Genomic DNA, 27,354 nt, shown 5'->3' with positions numbered 1-27,354 from the left:
TAGCTAAGCTAAATGCTATAAAGGTAGTTGCGGACTGGTTTATGTAGACAAACCTCCTACTATACCTCTTACTAGCTAGGGAGCTAGCTGGGGCGAAGGGAGAAGACTAGGAAGTACCTTAAGAAGAGGGACAATAAATTGCGGCAACGTTGCGGCAATTTGCCGAATATGGCAGAATACTATAGATGTGGCAGAATTCGGTAGAATTTGGCAGAATTTGGTAATATGGCAAAACTTAGCAGAACTTAGTAAGCTGGTAGAATCTAATAGAACTTAGCGAGTTGGTAGAATTTGGTAGAACGCAATAAGTTGGCAGAATTTAGCAGAAATTAGTAAGTTGGCAGAACTTAGCAGAACTTAGTAGAATTTGGTAAGTTAGCAAAACTTGGCAAAACTTAACAGAATTTAGTAAGTAACGCGCCCTAGCACCATTATAGCTATAGAGCTACATACGGACTTCTATACCACCAGCCTTACGGGCCGCTGGCCCTTACCCTACCTAAACAACTAGACCAACTAGGATGAAACTTAGGCCCTAGCTATATACCCTACTAGACGGACCCAGGAGTACGCATTAAAATGGCTTTTCTATAGCGCCTTAAAGAGACGTCTACTTATGCTTAGCAGCTACTAATTAGAAGAGAGGCTATATAGGCTATATAACAGCAGAAGGAGAGGTTTTATCCGGCTATAGCTGTACGGTTTCCCTTTTATATATATATACCTATATAGACCCGCTGCATGGACCCTAACGGGAGCCGCAACAGCGTAATTAAATATCTTATCTTAATAGGTATTTATTATAAAGATAATTTATTTTAAAGGAAAATACCCCTAATTAATATAAGTATACTAAGGTAAAGTATTTTATTAAATATATATAGCCCAAAAGAATATTTAAATAGTTAAATGTATTATATTTAGGCAATTTAATAAAAAATTTATACTTAAAACTAATTTTTTTTATAAACGGAGTGTTGGTGTCGCCGTATTAGGAAATAAAGGCTTCCTTTTTAGGCAAGGCGCCTCGCTTTTTGACCGTGGCTCCGCCAAGACTGCCTCTCAACCTCAACTATAAAAGGCCGTTTCCCTCGCTGCTTTTCCTCTTATCTTCCATCTTTCTTTCCTCCCAATACTGCGCTACCCCCTCTTCCTACTGCTAGTCCCTAGCACGGCCGCATTAAGGCATTTTTGCCGTCCCTTAGCGCTTATGCACATGTAAGTCCAGCCCGCTTATTCCTCTTTATTCCCTATATCTTAGACTAATAATTAATATAGTAAATCGCGGCCCTTTAATGGGGCGACTCTTTTATGGTAATATATAGGCGGTTATAGCTTCCTTTCCTAATCCCCACCTTTGGTGTTAATGGCCTTAACTATTATTAAGCCCTTTTAGCGCTGCCTCTGTCCGCTAAGCGTATACATATCCTTATAATCCTATTTTCTCTCTCTCTCTCTATTACATTTCCTTTTCTTACCCCCTAGATAACGCTTATCCGCAGCTGTCCTATAGAAGGGGGTTAGGAGAAGTCCGCGGTCACTAGCCGCGTCAGCACTATCGTTTTATTTAACTGCCCGTATCCCTACCTAGCTAGGGAGGGACAAGCGTGCCATATCGCCCCCTTTAAGGACTTAAGCTAGCCTATATCGCACTTATTTTAGCTAACCCACTTAACTTAATTACGCGCTCTTTTCTCGCCTAGGATGCGCTATTAGTTAGACTATCTACTTTAGCGTTTATTAGTAGCTAAAGCCACCTACATTATAACTAACATGCGTGCTAGGCTGCTTAGTAAGAAAGCAGCTAAAGATCGCTAATTTAAGCAACTATACTATACGGGGCTATATTAGGCACTATTTAAACGGGCATTATACGAAGCATCGCCTAGGTAGCTATACATGCCTCCCTAGCAGTATAGTTATATTACTATAGATGTTTTAGGGACGCCGTTTAATCTGCTAGTTTGGGGCTAAGGGGCTATTAGCTCCGGCTGCCTTACTACTTAGTAGTAGAGCGGTAAAGGATTAACAATCTAGCCTTTTAAGCCGTAGGGCTATAGTAGGAGCCACCTAGATTAAAATTAAAAAGTTATAGCTTTTAGGCGCATAATAGATTAGCGGCACGCCTATAACACCAGCTAGCCATATTAGGAGGGTAAGTATTATACAGCACCTTATGCAGTCTTTTACCTAGTATATTTATAGATATATATATAATTACCATATAAGTGGCAAGCGTATTTATCACTAGGCAGTTAGCATTAAAGAGCCCCGCTCGCCACTAATAAGGACACTCCCTCCTTCTATTATAGATAGCTCGTAACGTGCATACATAAGTAGGGTTTACCTACTAATACAAGCAGTGTAGAAGATTAGCTAGACCGGAATTATTAGGAAGTAAATAAATATATTAGCGCTACCCTTTACTAAGGAACGAGAGTAGAGAATTTACGCCACTAACCTCCTAATAAGGGGCTAGATGCGACGGCTATATTAGCTAAATATACTAGCTCTAATAGGTGGATACGGTTCGACCGTAATTTACTAAGAGTGTTAGTCAGGCACCGGAATTTAAGCCCTTATAAACTTTACCCTATAAACAGTAATTAACCCCAGTCTATGCCGGAGGCGCATGTATTAAATATTTTAATTTAATAAAAAGCCCGGATAAGGGGCGAGAGGTAATAGGCAATAAGTAAGAGCTAGCGGCGAAGGGAGAACCGGCGTGCACTTAAAAAGACCTTTAATTCCCCCTTAAAGCTTTTAAAAGCCATAAAGTAATAGCAACTCTAATAATAATAATGTTGGCACTATCCTAATCTTTATTTCGTATTCCTTCCGAAATTTTACTTAATAATAACAATTTTTATACTAGTCCCCCTAGGAAACCAACAGCTTCGTCTTAGCGCTATAAAATTACAGCCCCTAAGAAAAGCGCGAGCAGTAAACCTAAAAGGAGGAGTAGGGGAGTACCTCTTTTCCCCCTAAATAGTTAAGAAGCTTTAAAAGCTTAGGCAATTAACAGCATATTATTCCACCCAGAGCCTTATTTTAGGAATTCTATCTAATATAGCGGCTATAGACCCTATATATAACTACGAGAAAGCTTATAATAAGTATTATGAGGATAATAAGGATAACGAGGATAATTTCTATAGGGATAGAAATGACAGTAAAGTCGCTAGACGGAGTAGTTAAGGTAATTATTATTACCCCACCACTCTTTCCCTATTCCTCTAGTAGTTATAAATATATATATCTAACAACTAGCAGCAAATCCAATAGTTATTAAAGACAATATAGCCGATCTGGACTCGGAAGCTAATCGACCAACACCTTATAGATTAGGTATACGCTTCCTCTTTTAATTTATAATAGCCTTCTCTAACAACTAGTAGATAATAGAAATAACGGCAGTAATAAGGATAGTAAAGACGGTAAGGAGCCGCCTTCGTTAGAAGCGCTAGAAGAACTTCTACGTATACCTATACGTAACTATACTATACTCCTAGCGCCAGATAGCAATTAAACGGATAATTTAGCTAAGGGGCGTCGCATTAAAACCGTTTTATAAAATAGGCAAGAGCTTAGGACATTAGTAAGCGCTAGTTAAGAGTCTTTAGAAGCTAAGAAGTTAAAGAAGCGGAGGTTTAATTAGCTTAAGCAACTAGATAATACTAATTATATCTCTAATACTTCCGTTAGTAAGGGCGGTAAGGGCCTATAACCTAGGAAGTAATAAAGATCCCTAGCTTCCCAGAGGATCTCACTTCCAGGCCCTCCTACCCCTAACCTTAACGGTAGCGATAACCGTATTAAGGAGCGAGCGGCCTCTACTACGCGGCCTACTAGCCCTTTACTTTAGCAACCTTCGTTTTTCCGTAATATTAGACCACCGTAAGATAAGGTTAACGGCCTAGCTAAAAAATACGATCATAGCAATAATAATAAGGACTATAGTAACGGAAGTAATAACAGTAGCGATACGGTTAATAATAACGCTAGGGACGGTAATAGTAGTAATAGCAATAATAGTAATAAGGTCCGCGGTTATGCAGGGCAATAAAAATCGCCAACCTTTATTAATGGTTAATTAAAGCTAAAGCGTGCTACGAAGTATTATATTCAGCGGTCTCACTAGTCCCCTTTAATTTTATCTACATATACGCCTAACCGGAGCACTGCGCTTACTAATAATTATCATAAGTAGGTTATATCCCCCATATATAATCGCCTCCGTACCTAAAAACCGCTATTAAACTTCGCCTCTAATAAAGTAATACTAGGAGCCGCCTTAAATGCTAATTTGGAAGAATTTTTAATCTAAGCAGTTTTTAGGCACTAGGGAGACGGGTTGTATAAACTAGAAGTGCTTCCTTAATAATTCCGCTTATTAGACAACCTAGTTAAGCAGTCTTAAAAGCCAAAGCCCTAAGATTTAAAGTCTAGAGTAAAATACACAGATAAGGAAGACGCGCTACTTACTAATTTAAAGGAGGAATAGAATCTTTTATGGGAATAGATTAAAGACCGCTTTTTAAAAAGAAGTCTTGGATTACTACAGGCGCATTACTATTTGAAATTAAAAGCTTAGCCTGCCGTGCAGAAGAAAAGGGGCCGGCCTACTAGGCGGAAGAGACGGCAATAATAGTAGTGCCCTTCTTTTGGCTTAAAGGTCTCTTTTTTATTATATATTCCATTTCTGGCTTAATCTATTTATAGCGCATTTCCTATTATATAAGGGCTGCATAAAAAGGTCCGTAAGAGCATCACTCTTTTTAAGGGCGGTAAGTAAGAACCACTTATATTACCACTTACAACGCTATAAACGATAGAGAATGCAAGACTAAAACTACGTTTATAACTTAGCCAGCTAATTTAAATTACATAACACAGCTAAAACTGAGCGGCATTAGCTAGAGTAACGTCCCTCTATACGTGCCGGAAAACCACCTATACTAGAATAAATCCATTATTTAGGCATCTCAATTCTCTACCCTATACTTTAATTAAGTTATAACTAATATAGTTCTATTCTTTAGACATTTCTCTCTAGAAAGCTACTATATAGCTAAAAAAATACAGAGCTCTTAATCGTGCTATTAATTGTTCCTTTTAGAGCGTCTAGAACTTCATTTGCTTACACCCCTACTTTACCACAACTATTAGCGTAATATTTTATTTCGGTGCCTTAACACATTACTCCTATTAGGAGAAAAGAATAGTTCTAAAATTTTAAGACGCTTAGCCCTTAAAAAGTATGCACTTTAAAGTTTCTCCATGCCGAGGTATGCTCTATATTTTGGCGTAAAGGATTTAGCGTGCTTATATAATAGAATATTGCATATTAGCCAATTAGATTGTATTTTATACTATATTAGATTAGGCTAGTTATAGCGCGTTCTTTCAGAAGCTTCCTTTCTTAAATAGTTATAAGTAGGTTAGCTATTTTTAGAGTTTAAGCGTATAGTCATTATTAGCCGTCCACCTATTCCCTCCCTATTACCACTATAACTACTAATATAGACCAAGCCAGTCAGATACTAGCGCAAGGTCTCCCTCTAGATATACCTAGAACATAGGCTGCCCTATTAAAAAGGGGTAATATCACACTCACTATAGTCTATTATCGCGTACACGGACAACCGTCTATAAAGGAAAAGGCCTAAGGCTAGCAATACCTTACCCTAGAGGAAGAAAAAGCTCTTATTTCGTTTTTATTACTAATATCTAATCTTAGGCAACCTATCCAAATAAAGTATATACCTTTACTAGCCTTTAGCCTTGCCTGCTAGCGGTCTCTCATTATAACAGACGATCTAATCAAGCCTCCGAATAAGAACTGGCCTTAAGCCTTTAAGAAACGCCATCCTAAACTTAAAGCGAGGAGAGTAAGGGCGATAAACTAGAAACGTTACGAGAATAATATATACGTAAAGATCATATACTAGTTTAAAGTAATTAGAAGAGTTATATAGGATCCAGCCATTCTGCTAGAAAATATCTACAATATAGACAAGACGGGAGTCATATTAAGCATGCTTAGCTCTATTAAAGTCCTTATAGGTAAGGACAATCTACGAGACTATAGAGGCGCGGGCGTCAAGCGGACAATAGTAACTACTATTAAGTATATTAGTGCAGACAGTAGGTTGCTGCTCCCTCTTATAATATAGCCAGCTTTAACCTACTAAAGTAACTAGACCATATACCCAACCCCTAGATGGCATTATAGACACTTAAAAAATGGATACAACAACTTAAAGATTAGCTTAGAATGGCTTACGTATATTTTTAATTCTTAAACTAAAGGAATAGCTAACGGTAAACCACGGGTTCTAATATACAACGGCTTTAGAACACATAAAACGCTTAAGATCCTAGAGTTTTGCTTTAAGAACAACATTCTCCTATATCGTCTTCCCTCTTACACCTCTCACAAGCTCCAGCCCTATAACGTTAGACCTTTTACCCCCTTAAAGACAGCCTATCGCGACAAGGTTAAACAACTAAATTAAAGAGGTATAGATATAGTTGGTAAGGAGCATTTTACCTCTTTATATAAGCCTATAAGGGAAAGGGCGTTAACTAAAAGGAATATTACAGCTAAATAGGCTATAATTAGTTTATTTCCGTTTAATCTAAAGCAAGTACTCCAATATATACTAAAGCCCCCTACTAAACTTATAGTTCCAAAAGCTAATAAGGTGGTATCTAGTCCGTAAAACTAAGTACCGCAAACGCCTATAACCCCTATAACGCCGGTAACAATAGAGGCTCTTATATTATTATATAATATAATTAAATAGGAGCTTAATAAGCTAAGTAAACGCCGTATATAAAGGCATGTATAGAAGCTCGTAAGTACCGCTAAAATATCATTTACCAAACAAACCCTTCTTTATAATCAAAATTGATTCTTAACCAAAATAAACAACGAAGCCAAAGTTCGCCGATTAACAAGATTAGTAGTCCTTAGGAAGGCGAAGGTGTTAAGCTATAAGGATTTTAAGGAGGCTTAAGCAAAGCGCGCTATAAAAGAGAAAGCTATTACAGATAAGGGCAAGGGTAAGGGAAAACACGGCTATAAGCGCAAGAGCCCTACGCTAGAGGCAGATTCGTTAGAGCCGGAGACAGGCTTATTAGTGCTAAAGAAGAAAGTAGTATAGATAAGTAAGCGAATAAGCGAAGTGCTAGAGCCAGCAAAGACCCTAATAACGCCATAGAGGGCCCTAGTGGCGTAAATATACTAGAAAAGTGTTGTTAAACTTGCTTTAAGGGTGATTATACGTTAAAAGTTACGCAGGTTTTATATAGAAAGAGAGGAAAAAATTATAATAAAGTATATACCACCTTGAGATTTGTCTAACAGTTATTAGTATTATTTACTAGATTTATCTGCACAGCTATAGTTAGGCTTAACAGCTATAAACTTGGCTTATTAAATAATATAAGTTTAGGAGCTAGAATAGGGCCTATAAAAGCCAGATTAGACACAGCTAAAGCAATACAAGAGCTGCAACTATTTCGAGCTAGGTGCTGTTATAAATCGCAGTTAGCGCATTACGAGCCGTAACTATATCATTAGCCTTGGCATTTGTAAGGCTGTTACTAAGTCAACTAAAGCGCCCAGCTTCTAAACCGCAATCAGTCTACGCGACAGCCACTATACAACTTCGCGATACAGCGCAACATATGGCTATATCTACGTCGCAGGCTTTTATAGTATAGAGGAAAAACACTATACCGCCTACGAGCTTTACAGAACACCCTTTAACGCCTCCGCCGACAAATAAGAAGCCCCTCTCGCAAGTCTAACGAGTTATCGCGCTATTAAAAGCTATCTAAGCGGGAAAGCACATTAAGCAAGACCCCTAGATAGAGTTCTAACTTACGCTAGAAGAATACAATAAGATAAAGCGCCAGCTTGGTTAATATAAGGCGCTATTAGGATACGTAAAGGACAAGATACAGTGCGTATGCTCCAGGAATAGTAGCGGCGGTAGCTAACAATGCGGATAAAATAGATATAACTATTGGGGAGAAAGCTATCTACTTATTATTTGGATGCCAACCGGCGTATATAAGCTCTTTATTAATAGTATTAAGGATATAATTTAAAGCTAGCTAAAAATAATTCGCAGTGGAGGTAATAAGGCAGCCTTCTTTATATAGAAAGTACGGCCAGCCCAATCTACTAAGATATACTTCCTAGTCAACAATGCTCCGCCTAGTACGAGGTCAAAATATAAGCCAGATACTTCTTTTTAGCATAAAGATGCATAGTATCCTAGGGTTATAATCGAAGTAGCATATTTATAGAAGAGGAAGAGGTTAGCTTAGCTAGCTAAGGATACGTTAGCGTGCAAGTTATTATTGGCCTAGATATTAAATACAGCAAGAAGGGATCGTGGAAGGCAACGCTATTAGTGTAGCGAACTTATGTAGTTATTACTACTAAAGGGAATAAGTTAAGAGTGGTTTAAGAAGTTACGGATAAGGTAAGTTCTATCCTATAACATATCTTCTATACCTAATATTCTTTACAGGCGTTCCGCGATAACTAGGGAAATCCTACCAATCTTTTAGGCCTGCGACTTTAGCTAACAGATTTTACTTATAAAGAACTTACATATAATAAGCTCGGAGAGGATAATTAAGAACTAGTCGTTTCTGCGTACTAACTCTATAAATACCTTAACGTAGCGGAGACTATAATAGGACGGCTGGATTTACTTAGCGAGTATATAATTACTCCTAGACTTAAGAAGCGGAAACGATTAGAAATACCTCCTAACTAAATCACTTCTAGTAATAAGGCGGGGTATATTAAGCAAGAAGAGAGAGCCGTAAAGCGTATAGCAAAGGACAATTCTAATTATAAAGATGCGTTAATCTAGAGCTCGCCAGAGTAAAAGCAAATTGGTTTAATTATAACGTGCTTTACTTAGGCTAAATATTATCGGTCTCATTAGTTCTTTACCGCTTTAGGCTGTTACTATAATGCGAGCTTAAGGCGGGCATATTCGTGGGGAGGGATATAGCGCACTTCCGCTTTAAAGGAGCTGGGTATAGCTTTAAATCATTATTAGGCGGAGGAATTAGGAACGTAAGATTAATACGTAAAAGTAAGCCATAAGCTAATATAATCGTACTAAGGCATAGAAGGAGGACTTTCTAAGTCCATTATTATGGGTATAAGAGTTATTGGAAGCCTAGTTATTACATAACGCCAGGTTACTTATTGTTGTATAGCGGGTACACTAGCGTTAAGCGTCCATTGCGGAGGTATACTACTACGTATATTGCGCTCCGTATCGTCATTAGGATACGGGGTAGTAAACTTTAATAAACGCAACCTTAAAGACTACAACCACTTAACTATACTATTAAGTAAATATCTATAGAATTCGCCATCTTATAAGGGTCTAGTTAGTGCGGCTTGGCTACCCTCCTTACTAGCGGGGGCGAGCTTAAAGTATTTTACGCTTTAATTACCTGCTATAAATACCGCTAATTATACTGCCTATCCTAATAAGCCTTAGTATATAGAATAAAAGGGTTCTTTTAGCCACACTAAACACTATACATTTATCTACGTCCTAGTTACGCCAAGCGTAAGAATCACTTTAAAAATGTAACCAGTGATTAGGCGTCACACTTTGCTTTCCGCCTTAAGAAAGAGATATATTGTTAGCTTTAAATAAGGCGGATAATGTCTTAAAGGACAATCATACTAGCCTACGAAGTGCTAATTAATAAACCCCGCACTTTTCTAATTACGTTACTGTATTTGCTAAGACTCGCTTACTGCGATATAATCTTTAATCTATTATAACAAGTCAGCGTTACGCTATATGCTCCGCTTTTACCAATTCTAGAGATTATAGAGTAGGCATAGAAATAATAATGGCTAGGTAAAGGGTTTGGTTTGGCCCTTAGGAAATAAAACAGTTATATTACTATACAATACTAAGGCAGATCCGCGCTAGTCATATCCTTATATAAATTACAAGTCGCTGGCGTCGCGCACGCGCTCCACTTCTACAATACTATTATAGTATATAGCCGCTAAAGAGATCTGTATTCTATAGGTTCGTAGTTTTAAAAGTTTAATCTTACTAAGGAGAAGTAGTAGCGCGGAGTCACGTTACTATAAAATGCTAAAAACAGTAAAATCTTATATTATTTACAAGGTGGTAAGCGGTATAATTAAGATCGTAGAGATAATTCTAGTAGCTTAATAACCCCCGCGTTCCCTTTCTCTACAGCTTATAAGAGCGGCGTCCGCCTAGCGTTACTCTTAAAGTCTAGCTAAGCGCCCTTCTTAAGGAGCAGCTTAATAACTGCCTTATCTCCTTTTTCTATAGCCTATAATAGCGGAGTCTAACAATTCCTTTAATAAAGAGATCTATATAGCTTTAATAGGATTTACTTACTCTCTACAGCAGTAAAGGAGAGCAGTATTAGCTATTAATTTAATACAGATCTACTTAGCTTCAGTAGGATTTACTTACGTCCTATAGCAGTAAAGGAGAGCAGTATTAGCTATCAATTTAACATAGGTCTACTTAGCTTCGGTAGGATTCACTTACACTCTATAGCAGTAAAGGAGAGCAGTATTAGCTATTAATTTAACACAGATCTACTTAGCTTTAGTGGGATTTACTTACATCTTATAGCAGTAAAGGAGAGCAGTATTAGCTATCAATTTAACATAGATCTACTTAGCTTCGGTAGGATTCACTTACTCTTTATAGCAGTAAAGAAGAGTAGTATTAGCCATTAATTCAATACAGATCTACTTAGCTTCGGTGGGATTCACTTATACTCTATAGCAGTAAAAGAGAGCAGTGTTAGCTATTAATTTAATATAGATCTACTTAGCTTCGGTAGGATTTACTTACGTCCTACAGCAGTAAAGGAGAGCAGTGTTAGCTATTAATTTAACACAGATCTACTCAGCTTCGGTAGGATTCACTTACGTCCTATAGTAGTAAAGGAGAGCAGTGTTAGTAATTAATTTAACACAGATCTACTTAGCTTCGGTGGGATTTACTTACAAGCTATAGTAGTAAAGGAGAGCAGTGTTAGCCATTAATTTAACACAGATCTACTTAGCTTCGGTAGGATTTACTTACAAACTACAGTAGTAAAGGAGAGCAGTATTAGCTATTAATTCAACATAGATCTACTTAGCTTCGGTAGAATTCACTTACGTCCTATAGTAGTAAAGAAGAGCAGTGTCAGCTATTAATTTAACCACAGATCTACTTAGCTTCGGTAGGATTTACTTACTCTCTACAGCAGTAAAGGAGAGTAGTGTTAGCTATCAATTCAATATAGATCTACTTAGCTTCAGTAGGATTCACTTACGTCCTATAGCAGTAAAGGAAAGTAATATTAGCTATTAATTTAACACAGATCTACTTAGCTTTAGTGGGATTTACTTACAAACTATAGCAGTAAAGAAGAGCAGTGTTAGCCATTAATTCAACATAGATCTACTTAGCTTCAGTCGGATTTACTTACAGTTTTATAGCAGTAGTCTACCTCAGCACCCTTAGTAAGCAGCAGCTGTATAACCCCTACGTTCCCTCTCTCTATAGCCCACGAAAGTGGCATCCGCTTAGCGTTACTCTTAAAATCTAGCTAAGCGCCCTTCTTAAGGAGCAGCTTAATAACTGCCTTATCTTCTTTTTCTACAGCCTATAATAGCGGAGTCTAACAATTCCTTTAATAAAGAGATCTATATAGCTTTAATAGGATTTACTTACTCTCTATAGCAGTAAAGGAGAGGAGTATTAGCTATTAATTTAATATAGATCTACTTAGTTTCGGTGGGATTTACTTATATCCTACAGCAGTAAAGGAGAGTAGTGTTAGTTATTAATTTAATATAGATTTACTTAGCTTTAGTAGGATTTACTTATAAACTACAGCAGTAAAGGAGAGTAGTGTTAGCCATCAATTTAATACAGAACTACTTAGCTTTAGTCGGATTTACTTACTCCCTATAGCAGTAAAGGAGAGCAGTATTAGCTATCAATTTAATACAGATCTACTCAGCTTCGGTGGGATTTACTTATAAACTATAGCAGTAAAGGAGAATAGCGTTAGCTATTAATTCAATACAGATCTACTTAGCTTTAGTGGGATTTACTTACTCTCTACAGCAGTAAAGGAGAGTAGTGTTAGCCATTAATTTAACATAGAACTACTTAGCTTCGGTCAGATTTACTTACTCCCTACAGTAGTAAAGGAGAGTAGTATTAGCCATTAATTTAACACAGATCTACTTAGTTTTGGTAGGATTTACTTACGTCCTACAGCAGTAAAGGAGAGTAGTGTTAGTTATCAATTCAATATAGATCTACTCAGCTTTGGTAGGATTTACTTACAAACTACAGCAGTAAAGGAGAGTAGTGTTAGCTATCAATTTAACACAGATCTACTTAGCTTTAGTAGGATTTACTTACAAACTATAGTAGTAAAGGAGAGTAGCGTTAGCTATCAATTTAACACAGATCTACTCAGCTTCAGTGGGATTTACTTATGTACTACAGCAGTAAAGGAGAGTAGTGTTAGCTATCAATTTAACACAGATCTACTTAGCTTCGGTGGGATTTACTTACAAACTATAGCAGTAAAGGAGAGCAGTGTTAGCCATCAATTCAACACAAATCTACTTAGCTTTAGTAGGATTTACTTATAAACTACAGCAGTAAAGGAGAGCAGTGTTAGCTATTAATTTAATATAGATCTACTTAGCTTCAGTAGGATTTACTTACTCTCTATAGCAGTAAAGGAGAGTAGTGTTAGCCATTAATTTAATACAGATCTACTTAGCTTCGGTAGGATTTACTTACGTTCTATAGCAGTAAAGGAGAGTAGGTTAGCCATTAATTTAATATAGATCTACTTAGCTTTGGTAGGATTCACTTATACTCTACAGTAGTAAAGGAGAGCAGTGTCAGCCATTAATTTAATATAAATCTACTCAGCTTTAGTTGGATTCACTTACAGTTTTATAGCAGTAGTCTACCTTAGCACCCTTGGCAAGCAGCAGCTATATAACCTCCGCGTTCCCTCTCTTTACAGCCTATAATAGCGGCGTCCGACTATAAGTGTCCTTAAAATTTGGATCGTGCCTAGTCTTAAGTAAGGCCATTATGGCTTTCCTTAGTCCAAAGTATACCATAAGGTATACTCCTATTACTTACCTTAGAATTATTTAACTATAGTTAGAGTAAGTTCTAGAAGTTATTATCGCCTAGCTAGAGGTATAGACCTTAACTTTACTCTCTAGAAGGTCCAGAATTAATTATTCTACCTCTATTAAAGTTTTATAAGTATAATGTCCCTAATTTCAGGCCGTATAGTTATAAAGTAGATTTAACCGTAATCGTTCCTTAAATTTTTTATCCGTTAGACAGAAGCCGGTTTTAAAAGTATTAAACAACAGGTAGGTAACGCAGGTAGTTATAATATCTTTCCGCGTATTAGGAAACTAAGAGGCCTAGTTTCGCTTAAAGTATTCCTAGGTTATATAGTGGACTAAGCGGATAATATCGCTTTCTTTATTAATAGTAACTAAGCCGGCGTATACGGAAACCATATCTTTAACTTCCGGGAGATTATCTTTATTAAGTTTAGACTTACTAACCTCTATAGCAAGGGCGTATTAAAGCTTAGATGTGGTTAAAGGTTTCTTAGCGTAGGTAATCCATAACAGAACCTCCTTAGTAAGCTTTTAAGAGTCTATAATCTAACCTTTAATTCTTTCTATAGCTTTTTTATACGCATAATTATATACTTCTAATCCTATTAGGAGCTTTTTTAACGCAGATCTAATAGCCTTTAGTAATCTCTTTTTAATTAGTAAGCCTAGATATAGCTATACAAGGAGGAACCTAAGCAGATATTAGCGTATATATTCTACTAGAATAGTATAAATTATATATATCCCATTAACCGCTTTTATAATTTTAGTCTTAATTTCCCCTTATAGATTAACATTACGAGAAACAAATGGTGGTAGTTCTGAAATATAGCCGTCTATATATCTCCGTATATCTTTATTACTAGTACAGATCTCTAGCGGTATAGCTACCTTAAACTCTTTTATAATCTCTAGAATAAATCATAACGTCGCAAAGAGACTTACCCCTATTTTGTCCTAAATATTAAATATTTCTAAAAGGAACTTCCGGCAACCTCTATTAACGACTTAGCACTTATCTAGCGCATTAATAATAATAAAAGTCCCTAAATAATCAGCAACGACGGAGTGCAGTACTTTTAAGATTTCTTTAACTAAAGGTTAGGTTCGTTTCTCCCTATAGCGCTTATAAAGGCTCTTTAGGCTCTTAGGTGTGAAAGGCTATTCCTAAACCAACTGCTTTAGTATACTTAAGAGTAGATCATTAGGCTTCTGCTCCTGCTGCTGTCGGAAGCTGCAATATAAGTACGCGATACTAATATTAGCATTATTTCGAAACCTTATATAGAGGTCATTAATAATAATAGACGTGATTATTATCTTGCCCGCTCCTAGAATGCCTAGACAGAATAATATCTGCTTGCTTTACTTAACCTACTCTTAGAATTCGCTTAACTTTAGCAGCTATTCCCTAGTTCCTTCCTGTTATCTACTAATAAAGTCGCTTTACTAAGGAGTATAGTTAGTTGGCGTAAGCCAATTAAAAACGGCCTAATACTCCTTATAGCGTTCCCAACTATCTTAACGCTTATGTAATTAATCTATAGCTTACCTAAGTATATTTAGTTCCGCTTACCTATTAGTAGAGAAGTAGACAAATACTTAGTAATTTTTCTATTAAGGAGTTTAATAAAGATATATTTAAGGCGATGCGGCTTTAAAGCTCCTTTATATCCTCTAGCTCCTATCCTAGTCTCTTTAACCCTCTTTAGACCTTAAATCTAACGCTCTTAGAGTCGCGACCCTTAGGATTAAAACTTAGCTCTAGGTACTTATCTAATATTTCCTTTAGCGTATTAAGAACATTATAGTATCCTACAAAAATACCAACTAACTCTTTCCTCTACTTGCTAGTAAGATCCCGCTACGGCAGAAAAACCTTAATATCCTTAAGGATAATTAAGAGGCTCCTAACCCTAAAAGTTAAACAGTAAGTATCTAGCAAGTAAGCACTAGGGCGACTTACTTATTAGAGATCGCCTTAAATTGCCCTAGAGCATTAATAAATCGCTTACGGATCTTGTTTATTAGCTAGAGTATAGTAATACAGTCGCCAACACTATAGCCAAAGCTTATCGCAATGTTAAATGCAGTGTCGTCACCGCCGGATAGGAGATAGTAAAAAGATATCGTTGCATCCAGACGGCTAAACATATTATCGCAGTAGGCCTCGCGAGGCTATTATAGCGGGTTAGGTGGACGCAGCCCTAAAATAAACACATTAGGCTTATATATAAGGCTCCTATTTCTAATTAGCTATATTAGCCTTAAGATAAACAAATAAAAGGGCAATATTATTAACTTGTATTAGAAAGGAAAGAACGTAGAATTTATATTTAGAATCAAGTTAACGCAGCTCTTAGCCTAGCGTTACGGATCTAGCTTAAACTGTGACAAGTGGAGACGGTTTTAAGGAAGATATCCAAAACGCCAGGCGGTAATGCCCGCATATTCTTCTATAAGAGTTACGTTACTACAGGTAATATAAGTTCACGTAGTGTAACATAATCTTATAAAGAATTAATAGACGAGTAGTTTAGCGTCGCACTTTGCGCTTTACGTTAAGAAAGAGTATATAATTAGTTATTAGGCCAACTAGTATAAATAGCGAGTACAAGAGGGCTAGAGTTGGGTTAATTTAGAGTGACTACATAGTAAGACAGAGGTTTAACGTGCGAGTTATATAAACGACTTTGTATTAAAAAATCTGGTAGAGTAACCGATGCATATATTAATTTAATTTCAAATTATAAGGCATAGTCTACATATAGGCATCATCTACTTATAATATTATTAATGGTTTAGCGCTTCTTACTATAGTAAAGGTGCTTAGTTAGAGCTAGGGCGACTAAAGAGATAAACCGACCTATACGAGACACTTTACTATATAGAACATTGTAGTTAGCTATAATGGCACACTATCCTTATATAGCCGTCTAAGCATGGCGTTTAACTATTTTAGGTAAAGCTCACTACTAAGACTGTCGCCTGGTTTTGCTATACGCTCGGCTATAGGGCTACCTTCTACCGCACTTTAACTTAGCGGCAGTATAATTAGCAGTATTTACAGCAGGTAATTAAGGCGTAAAATACTTTAAACTCGCCCCCGCTAGTAAGGAGGGTAGCCAAGCCGCACCGACTAAACCCTTATAAGGTGGCAAATTCTATAGCTGTTTTTAAAGAGTTAAGTTAGTTAACCAGAGGTATAGCTAAGGTTTAGGTCGCAAGGCTATAGGGCTAAGATTGGCCCGCTTACTAAGTCTGTGTATAGCTATAAACCTGCCAGCTACAAGCTTAGCTTACTAGATAATATAAATAAATTATATAATAATGATTATATAGGACATACGGGGTCGTTTCGCACTAGCTAGAATTAGTAATTGCTTTAATCGGAAGTACTAACTAGGGTAGCGATCTTGTATAAATTTACGCGCGATAGCAGGTATAAAGCTAATAATAATTTTATATTATCGTAATAAGGCTCTAAGGCTCGGATACAACCCTTATATATATATTATAAGTAGTAAGAGCTTAATAGTAGTACTATAGCGAAGGGACATTATTTCGCTATAAAAGAAGGCTCTAAGCGAATTAGGCGAGAAGGTAACAATATAAATATAATTTATAGGTTGGAAAAGTCCTAAATGTTTAAAAGTAGCTATAACACACTATTTATAGATAATTTTAGTAAAGCTTAACGTATACGCAGAGTTATAGTCGCTTAAAGTTAAAGTACCCCTTATATTTTCCGGCACGGTTAGTTTTCCGGCACGTATAGAGGGACATTAAGGGATTAATTCTCCTACGGCCTCTATTTAGGCAGTATAAGGCGGCTTCTAATAGACTAGGGAGTAGATTATATATTTTATGGAAATATAAAGCCTATATAAAATAGTAGGGTATAAAGACCTAACGATCTAGCGGAAGATTGGGTTATCCGCTTTCCTAGGTTTATTTAGCCTACCTATACTTTTTTATATACGTTTTAACTAAGGTAGCGTGTTTTATAAAAACTCTACTTTACCTTACTTTATCTACCTTACTTTACTTTACTTACTTTTCTTCTCCCTACCATTTAAGCCTTTCTATAAATGGCTTTATAGCTCCTACCCTTACACTTATAAACTACACCAGCCTTATTACCGTGCTTAATAATGGGATTTGGAGGGTTTTAAGCAAATTCTCCCCCCTAGAAGATTTTAAGGAAAACAGGCTATTAAAGGCAGTAGTTGTTATCAGGGAGGACCCGGACAAAATCATTAGTAATAATCACTATAAAAAAGCCAGGACAATCCTTATTAAGCTCTTATCTATTTCCCTTAAAGTCTTCTTCCTATACGCTATCAGCACCACCCTAAATGCGCTTAGTAAACTACGCTAGAACCTACACAGCAAACGGGCATGCGCTACAACTACCAATATCTACGCTAATACTATCTCTAATTGGTGGCGCACCGTGGCCAAGCTAGAGGGCCTGACTTAGGCGATTAAGCACTACGCTGCTCGGCTCCCTATACCGCCAAACCGGCTAGAGAGCCCGGACTAGGAGATGGAACGCTATAACAATCTACCCTATAGGGCGATGCTACAGGGAGGGGTATCTTTAATAATGCCCCTATATAACCTACTAGATTTTTTAAAGGATAAATATATAGACGTACTAGTGTAAATCAACTGCCTATTTAATAAGTGCTCTCTACCCTCTATTAAGTTTGGGCTGGCGGAATAGGGCATAAAAATAGAGTTCGGCCTAGGTATTATAAAGGCGGTTATAGAGCATGGTATATAGAGGAAGGCTATCTATATTTAGCTAGCAAAATAAAGCTAGTAGTATATTTTATTACTTTAATATAAAACAATATATCGGCTTACCTAGTGTTATACACTAGTTGCCAGCGTCCATAATAAGGAGAAAATGCTCGTCCTTAAGATACCGCCCCATCTCTACGTTTTCCGTTTTAATATTGCTGTATATCTCGCCGCCTACCCACACTACGCCGTTCTCGCTATATACCCTAACCACTACGCCATAGAGCTTCCGCCCCTACGGCAGGCCCTTTTAAAGAGAGGAAAACCGACCTATCCTAACCTCCTAGTCTCTAAGTATTATAGGGTTAATAGACGGGAACTAGCATACTAATTATTAGTGCTCTTATAAGGGGGAGGGGTATATAGGGAATAGGGGTTTAAGATAAGACTTACCTTATCTTAGATCAGCTACTAAAGCGCTATATTATCCTGCGTAATATCATTCGCAACTAGCGTCTTTCTATCTATACTAGAATATAGAAGCGAATCTTATTAACAAAGTCTTAATAGCCGCCGCTATAGGTCTATAGCCCCAAAGTAACCTAGTTAGTTAGTAGTATTTTATATATAGAGGTAAACCCTAAAGCGACTACAACCCTATAAAGATTAGAAGTTTTAAACATAGTTTTACTAGTAAGACGGGCACTTTTTAAGAAGTCCTAATAGAAAGGCAACCACTTATATAGCTGCCTATAGCAAACTTTTGCTCTACTAAATAGGGCGATATATATACTAAACAGGCGCGATACTAAAGGTATAATTAGGTCGGTTAGGCAAAGTAAAATAAAGTAAAGTAAAGCAGAGTATAGGAGAAGGAAAGTAGTAGCATAGGGGGGAGGAGGTATATACTATACTGTAGGGGATAAGAGAAGTAAAGTAAAGTGTAAGTATATAAAGTAAAGTAAAGTAAAGTAAAAGTAAAGTAAGGTAGGGACCTATATTATTAACAAATTAGTAACGTCCGGCTTTAGCCTTATACATTCTAGCTATAATAATAGGCCAAGAAGCCAGCTAGTAAAGGCCCTAAGAATTTAAAGATCCTTCTCTGCTAGGTAGATCCTAAATCATTAAGCTTAAACCCTACCTTTTATAGTACCTAGGGCAGGAAATGTCCCTAGCATTTACTTACCTCACTTTAGTAGGAGGTAAGACAACCGCGATACGCCGAAAATGCCGTATATAGACGTTTTATATCCTATACCTACCAGAGGAAGTAAGATTAAGTAGTTATAGTCTAGCTATCTCTACGTTACGGAACCGCTAGGAAGGGGTTCTATAATTAGCAGTCGCATTTAAAAGGATATATATTTCCCACGGTATTCCGAAGCTTATATCCCTTATTAGAGTCTACTATAAGCACCCTATTTATTATTAAATATTAGACCGCGCCTTTATATCCCTTATACCCGCGAATGCCCTCACTAGGCTAGTATTTAGCAATATCTATAACGCCCTTATATCTTAGCGCCAGAACAACCAGGTAGATAGCGCTTAAGCTACCCTTTACCGTATGCTTATTAAGCCTAAGTAGATATATAATAATAAGATAGTTTACCTTTAACGCAAAATAGAACGCACTAAGTATAATACTAATAGCGAAGTAAGCAAAACCCTTATAGAGCCAGATACTAACACCAAAAAGCAGCTTTAAAAGCTTAGCATAGTCTAGGCCGGCTATTATCTACTAGGGCTATAGTCTCCGCCAGCCGTCCTAGAGAGGAAATAGGCGGCGGGAAAGAGCTCCTTAGAAAATATGCCTATTAACCTACTCCTCTACACTAGGTCTTTCGTAAAGTCGCATAATATTAACCTCTAGAACCCCTATATGCGGTTTAACTTCTTTCTTAAAAGCAAGGGCCTTTATATTATAGGCTGCTCTAAATCTCTATTAGCGCAGCTAACAATTAATAGCGACGTAGCCACGCGGCAGCCATATTACTTAAACTAGCATAGTATAAAGATACTGCTTAATAAGCTTAAATACCACTTCTAGTGGACGGAATTTGCTACTAAAGACAACTTTAAGGAAGCGCGCAGACGCTATATAGCTCGCGCTCTTAGTGGGCCGGCGGCTACTAACATTAATATTAAGATACCGACCCTACTCCCTAATAAGAGAACGATGGGTAGGTAAACACTAGGAGATGCTCTAGGTGCGGGCGGTTATAGAAAAGTATTCTTTACCTTAAATTAGTTAGCTAATATAGCCGCCATTAAAGTAGTAAAGCGGACTTCCTAAAATTATTATAGTGTAAATAAAGAGATTAAGACACTTTAGGAAGTAACTAATCTTATATAGAAGTTAGATAATAGTAAGCGAATTCTATGTATAATAGAGGTAATCTACTTTAATAGTAAGGAGTTCTCCTCTAAGACGGCCTTTAATAATATTGCTATTATCCTAAAGCCGATAACGCCCTAGACCTTTAGCGACTTAGTAGGGACTTAGAGCAAGGGGTAAGCCTCTTATATTCTTAAAGTTATAGTTTAAGAGAACGTAGCTAACGTATAAGCTTAATAGAGGGTATAAGGGCATAATAATAGAGGTAGCGACTGCATTCTGCGCCGCGTTATTAGGTGTTAAAGCCATGCATAATGGACACTGGCTGCACTATAACCTAAAGCTAACTAACATCGGCCTTATTGGCAAGCCGCTCCGTTCCGTCCTACTAGACGTTAGCACATCTAGGCACATCTAGGTAGGTGGGTCGTTACGGCCTAAGCTAGGCACAGTTGGTATAATCGGCTATTTCGCTCCTAAGCTTAAGCTAGAGGACTATAACCACTCTATTAATATCTAGTCTATAAGCATTATTTTATTTAAGCTAATATATAACTACCACCTATAGAAGTTCTCTATTAACCTATAGCGCGACAGCAAAGATAATAAGAAGCTACGCCCTTCCTTCCGGAAAAGTTATTAGAATACTATTAATAAAATAGCTAGGGATTATAAAAGTGCGTACGCGTCGCCGGCTAGAGGCTATATACATCGTAAGTATCCTACATCGTAGAGCTTTAATGGCTTTTAGTAATAGACGGGCTAATCTAAACTTACAGTCGGCGGTCTTTTTATTAAGTTAGTAAGATATTAGTAGGTAGCGAATAACTATACGCAGCGCCCTAATATTGACGAGGTTCTTTAGTACCTAGCTTAGGGCCTACTGCTACCCAAATCTCCGTAGGTAAAGAGACGACGGTTAAAGTATAGCCTTAAAGATAGGGAGGTATAAGCGAGCATTATTTAGAAGGCCGCCTAGCTGGCATATTATAGTTATATAAGAGAGAGACTAGTAGTACTAGTGTATATACTATATCCAGTGCCTATAGTAATTAAATTCCCGTTTCTCTTAACAATAATACTATTACCCCGTGTTTTATCGCTTCTAACTATATAAGAGGGTAACACAAAATGCTTAGACGCCCCCCCTCTATTAGTATAGTACATAAAATAACCTAGGCCCGCTATATTACTTAGGGCTCGCTTATTTTCCTCTCTATACTAATAAGGGGGGCGTCTAAGCATTTCGTATTACCCCCTTATACTTAGGCCCGTTTTTTCCTTAGTTAAGTATAGTATTAGGTAATAGATATATAGTTCTTATAGTTAGCTTCTAAACTAGAGCAAGTATATTAATGGCAGAAAGTATTTAATTAGCGCTCTATAACGGCCTATACCCTAAATAGTGCATGGCTATAATAGAATATATATACATATATATATACGTACTTAAGCCCAGGGTTTATACCACCCCTCCATTATACCCTATATATTAGATCACGTAATAATGCCTTTTCGCCGCGCCCGTGCCTATAGATTTCTAACCTTATTTAAAGGCTCTTTCTAACCTCCACCTAAAAGAGCCTAACTCGTAACATCCCTATATATAGCTATTGCTGGCCATAATATCGCGGCCAAACAGCCCATCTACTACTACGGCCAGCTAAGATCTGCTTATCGTAAGCCTGTATCCTTTTAATTTAGTTTCGCATTGCGGCCTATTAAACTAATAGTAGCGCGAACTTGCAGGACTGCCTTAATATTATTGCTACTTAAGGTGCCTACCTTATTTCTTATACGGGTACACCAGTATCTTAGGAAGCCTATAATAACTAATTCGCTACCGCACTTAAATAGTACCTTAATGCGGTTATTACCGAACAAATATATAGAAGTGTTATATATTATAGCGCCGCTAATAAATAGCCTATAGGGCACACGCTACTAAAGGTTAAAGAGAAGCGCAAGGCTAAATTAAAGGCGCAGGAAGAGCTTAAAGGGATTACCTCTAATAATAGTAGCGATAACGACGACGACAATAAAGATAAAGGCGGTAATGATATTAACGCTAGAGCTAGTCTAGGGAAACTAGTAGTAGTACTAGACCGGCCCTAGAGGCCGCGGAGGCTATACTAAGTAGACTAGCTCCTAACACCACCGCTGTCCGCTAAAAGCCCTCTAGCTATACTATATAGGAGGAAGTGGCGGAAGATATCCGGGGAAGATAAAGAGAAGAAAGAGCGCCCTATTAAGAAGCACGTCAGCTTTACCTAAGAAGTCTTTACCGCTGTAGAAGATGCTATACCTAATATAGCACAGTAGAAGGGCCGGAAGCGGCGACGGACTCTTAACATAGGCGATAAAGAGGAGGGGGATAAGAAGCAGCTAAGTAAAGTATAAGTTACCACTACTCGCCCTAGCAGTATATAGCTATAGAGACTATAACTATGGCCAAGATAGCCAGCTAATTAATAATGCCACGATTGTTGCAATAGGGCGGCTAGGCTAGGCTAGCCGCTTACGCGCTTATAACACTACGCCACGCCACTCTTAGGTATATGGCGTCTTTATTACCAATATTAAGAAGACGCTAAAAGGCATTGCTCCTACTATAAGGACTATTCGCTTAACTTAAGGACTTAAAACTAAGGCTTATTTAAACTTTTAGAGCCAAGACTAGAAGCATTTTAGAGTAGCTAGTACCGGTAAGGTTATAAAGTATCTTTATAAGAAAGTAAGGAGGGATTTTCTTAAAGGATACTATAGTTAATATAGGTCTAGTTAAAGGATATAGAGGCCTTATATATCCTACTCCTCTCTACCACTTAGCTAATAGGAGAGCTAACGGTGGGCTCCGCTTTAACTATGCCTTAAAAGTCGAGCCGATTTACTAACTTAGGGTTATATTAAACAGCAAGGGCTAATATTAACCCCTTCTTCTAATTATTCCAAGATGGCGATATAAAGGTAGCTGGTTAAGCATTACTTTATACAGCAATGCCTATTTAGTTATATGGCTTCACTTAAGCCCTATTATACGCCTTAACGCAACTTTCTATCGCCTTAATAAATTAATAGCTAACGAGCCTAGCCTAAGGTCAAGATAAGGTAAACAGGCAACTTAGCTTTTAGACAGCCCTAATAATATAGGGTTTAGAGGCATTTGTATAAAGTTATAAACTAAAACCGGAAGCTAATAATAGCCCCCTAATAACGCCTTACCTAGCAGGAATAGCATTATATAATCTACTCCTAACGCCCACCCTTTACGGAGCCGGATACTGCTTAAGCAGTAGACTTATCTTAGCTAGTCAACCTTATATATTAGTTAAATTATTTCTCTACGCATTATATATAGCGGTTATTCGTCTATTCTAGCGTAGTAGGGTAAGGTGGTTAGGTTATATAAGGGGGCTTAGACTTATAGCTACGCTTATAGGGCTATTTACCGGATCTAGTTTTTAGGATTGTAATTTAAGCTAAAACCTAGAATTAGGATATAGTCTTTAAAATTAAAATACGGTCTTTAGAATCGGATCTAGTTCTTAAAACAAGATCTTGTTTTTAGTTAAAACTTGGGCCAATATTAAGGGGTAGATCCTATATATATTCTTAATATTATATAAGCTAGGCAATAAGTAATAATTTCCAGGGATAATTAGATAGGCGATTAGTGGTGTAACCTGTTAGAATATAAGTAGTACATTATATAATATAGATGGATTATTTCTTATATAGAGGATACGGGGCATTCTCTATACTAGTATAATTACATAATTATCACGTAACTGCGGTAATAATCCTTAATTTCTAATATAACCTATATATAGCTGTTAAAGCAGGCACTTATAATATTATTAGGTTAGTATAGGGGTATATATAAAAGATAGGCCGGTATATAGGATATATTAGTATATAGTTAGGGAAAAAGTAAAATAGTATAATTGGCGGGCTGGTACGCAGGAATATAATACTATTTAACTTTGCTTAATATAGCTTAGAGGAGTACAGAGCCTTAACCTAAGCCTCTATTACATAAAGTCAGGCGTTAATAATTAATTAACTTATATATACGATGTAAAGGCGCATAAACTGGTAGCATAAACTTAGTTTTTAGTTAATTCGCCCTATAAATAAGAATAAGCCACGAGAATCCAATCCTTAGAGATATTCCTAGAAAACGATTTATTCTAGGTAGTATAGACTAAGGCTTACCGGAACTCAACTCCCATTTAAGCCGTAGTAGAGCTGCGCTTAGTTAGCGCACCCTCTACCTAAGATCCTTTGGGCTGTCTCTTATAGCCCTTAAATACCTCTATACCTCTATCCTAACCAGTATTTAGCTATATCTTTTATTCTTAAGATTTTTTCAACATACAAGGCTTAACTAAGTGCCCCATTATTATTGTACCGGACGGTGCTTAAGTACCCTTACTTGGAATAGGGACTAGCGGCCTAGTTAGCCTATTGAAGGATTACAACGATTAGGTACTAAAGTCGCCTTTCCGGTACAATTTTTCTTAATATAATAATAGGGCCGTGGTCTAGCAGGCCTAGCATAAACAAGCACTTTTAGCGCGTAATATCTAGCGCGAAAAGGCCGTCTATAAGCGCCTTAGCCAATACCTATGCTTGCTATAGTACTATAAGGCCATAGGCGACGGCATCTGCCTAGAGTATATGCTGATAGGCACGCTTCAAAACTACCTTACATCGACGGCTGCGCCCTCTATTATTGCCTCGCAGTAGCGCAATTAGATCGTATAGGCGACTAGGAGGCTGCAACACTTATATAGCAATAATATTATCTAGAGCGACCCCAGTACCTAAAACTGTCTACTTACTAGCGATCTGTCTCTTTAGATATATAACTTTACTAGCTTAGGCTTATAAGGACTTACACCGACTATAGGTCTATATAGGCGCTCTTATAAGAGCTAGGACAAAAGTCCCTATATTATAAGTAACCTTTTTGGTCTTAGGTTAATAATATATAAGATTGTTACTAAAACACTACCTTTTTAGGACTTATCTAAGGAGAAAGCGTAATATCGGTTTAGTATAGATCAGTTTCCGGATACCGAGGGACTTATATATAGGGAAGTTATTTAGAAATATTAGATGGGTAGGTATTAAGATTATAGAGATATATTATAGGACATCTATAGAAACAACCAGCAGCATTTAATTTTAAACCGTTGGCAATAATAATATTATATACTCTTACACCCTTATATTATCGCTTGGCAATTTATAACTAGCTATTACCCCTCCCCCCTAATAGCCGTAAATAAACCCTCCTAGAAAACGGTATAAGAATTCTATAAATATTAGCATATAATTAAGGACTAAGATAACATTAGCTAATCCTACTTACTTTATCCCTAACACGAGTGGTATACTTCCTCTTGATTTGTTAACTAGCCCGTATAGACATCCTTGGTTATCTAGCAGTTATTTCTATACTACTCTACTCTTATACTCTCTACTATATAGCCACATTTAACGTATTATGTTTTATAGTAATATTTTTTGTATATTACGGAGAGACGTATTATAAAACTAAGGCGTATTACTTATAATTTAGCGTAGCATTAATATAGAGGCTTAGAGAGGATAACCGGTTTTAAAGGGGGGTTATTCTTATCGCCCGCGAACCCGCCCTATTAAATAAGAATTGGCTATATATAACCTTCTAGAATGCATATAGCACCCTAGCGCGTTTAGTAGTTAGCGTATTTTATTAACTTTACCTTAAATAGCAAAAATACTAAAACTTCCCCTATAAAACGGTTGTATAGATATAGCTATGCTAACTACTAGAGGTGATAGGATACTCTATACAAAACATTATAGTTTTAGGTAAGCCTTTTCCGCTATATAGGTACCAGAATTACGGGAATCTCTAAAAGGTAAAACTAAAAGCTACCCTGTATTAACTAATTCCACAAGACTTAGCTAGACGCCAGTTATACTAGTAATAAATTTTTATAGGCGCTTAGAGTGCTAGGTAAGTACTCTTAAAGCTAGCATATAACTTATCTTCGGTCAACCGTATTTATAACCAACTACCCTATCTTGTACCCTACTAAAATACTACCCTATCTTACTAGCGTATTACCCCATTTAGGCTATTTACTAGTCTCCCCTTTTATCTTATTACTAATACCTTCCTTATATATATATAGACGCTTTAGAGCTAGATTTACAATTAAGTTACTTATTTAATACCTATATACTATAAAGCTTATAGTATCTTAACGGACATAAGGAGATAGTGCGTAGCCTATCGTGTTTATAGCATTTGTCCGGGAAGCGTGTCTTCGCGTAGGGATAGAAAGCAAAAATCTTATTATAATATTTGGAAGTAATAGGAAGAGAGATCCTTTAATTTAAGCCAATTGCTAATACACCTAATGTTGGAGATATTTAATAAACGGTGCACTAGACGAGGCTAAGGCTTTTACCTTCCGCCTTTACCCTCCTAAAGATGCATAATTAATTAGTTACTTACTTACGTTACCTACTTCTGCGCAGAGCTTATTTATTACCTTATACTTCTTAATATACTACTTTATTAGTATTACAATGTTTTACACTTACGTTCTGTAGATATTTCTCTACTTAGATAGTACTACCACTATTCCCCCTTTAGGAGTACCTTATCGTTTAATTACTCCTCCGCTTTATTCCGTTCTAAGTCACTATTAGCGTTCTTAGTTAGTTCTATCTAGCGGATAGGGAGCTTTAGCTACCCCAGATCCCCTTCCAGCCAATAGGTTAGTTATTAGCATTTTTATTATAGACTGTACTAAGATTTTAGGTTCGTGCTGCCACCCTACTAAAGAAAATCACTAAAAAGAATTAGATTTTAGCCCTATAGCGGCTATGCCAAACTAGGTAATATTATTAGCGCTAAATAGATCGATACTAATAATAGTAAATCGCACTGCCAGAGCAATTAATAGTTAAAATAGCCCTCTATCTATATAGAATTGTTAAGAGAAAAGGAAAAAGTATTAGTTAAGGATATAGGGATATT

The 27,354-nt window shown here is 37.0% G+C and overlaps 1 protein-coding gene across 1 annotated transcript; it reads left to right on the top strand.

Moving 5' to 3' along the window:
• Positions 1 to 5,675: 5,675 nt before the first annotated feature.
• K441DRAFT_545617 (uncharacterized protein) lies at positions 5,676 to 5,895 on the top strand (the record flags this gene model as incomplete). The annotated part of the gene is made up of 2 exons (XM_067642818.1): positions 5,676 to 5,758; positions 5,829 to 5,895. Coding segments are annotated over 2 exons (150 nt in total), but the record flags the coding sequence as incomplete, so codon positions are not given.
• Between the last annotated feature and the right edge of the window lie 21,459 nt (positions 5,896 to 27,354).

The sequence above is a fragment of the Cenococcum geophilum genome (assembly GCF_001692895.1).
Source record: "Cenococcum geophilum 1.58 unplaced genomic scaffold K441scaffold_8, whole genome shotgun sequence".
Lineage (NCBI taxonomy): Eukaryota > Fungi > Ascomycota > Dothideomycetes > Gloniales > Gloniaceae > Cenococcum > Cenococcum geophilum.
Note: the sequence above shows the minus strand (reverse complement) of the source record. Positions and strands in the feature narration are given on the sequence as shown.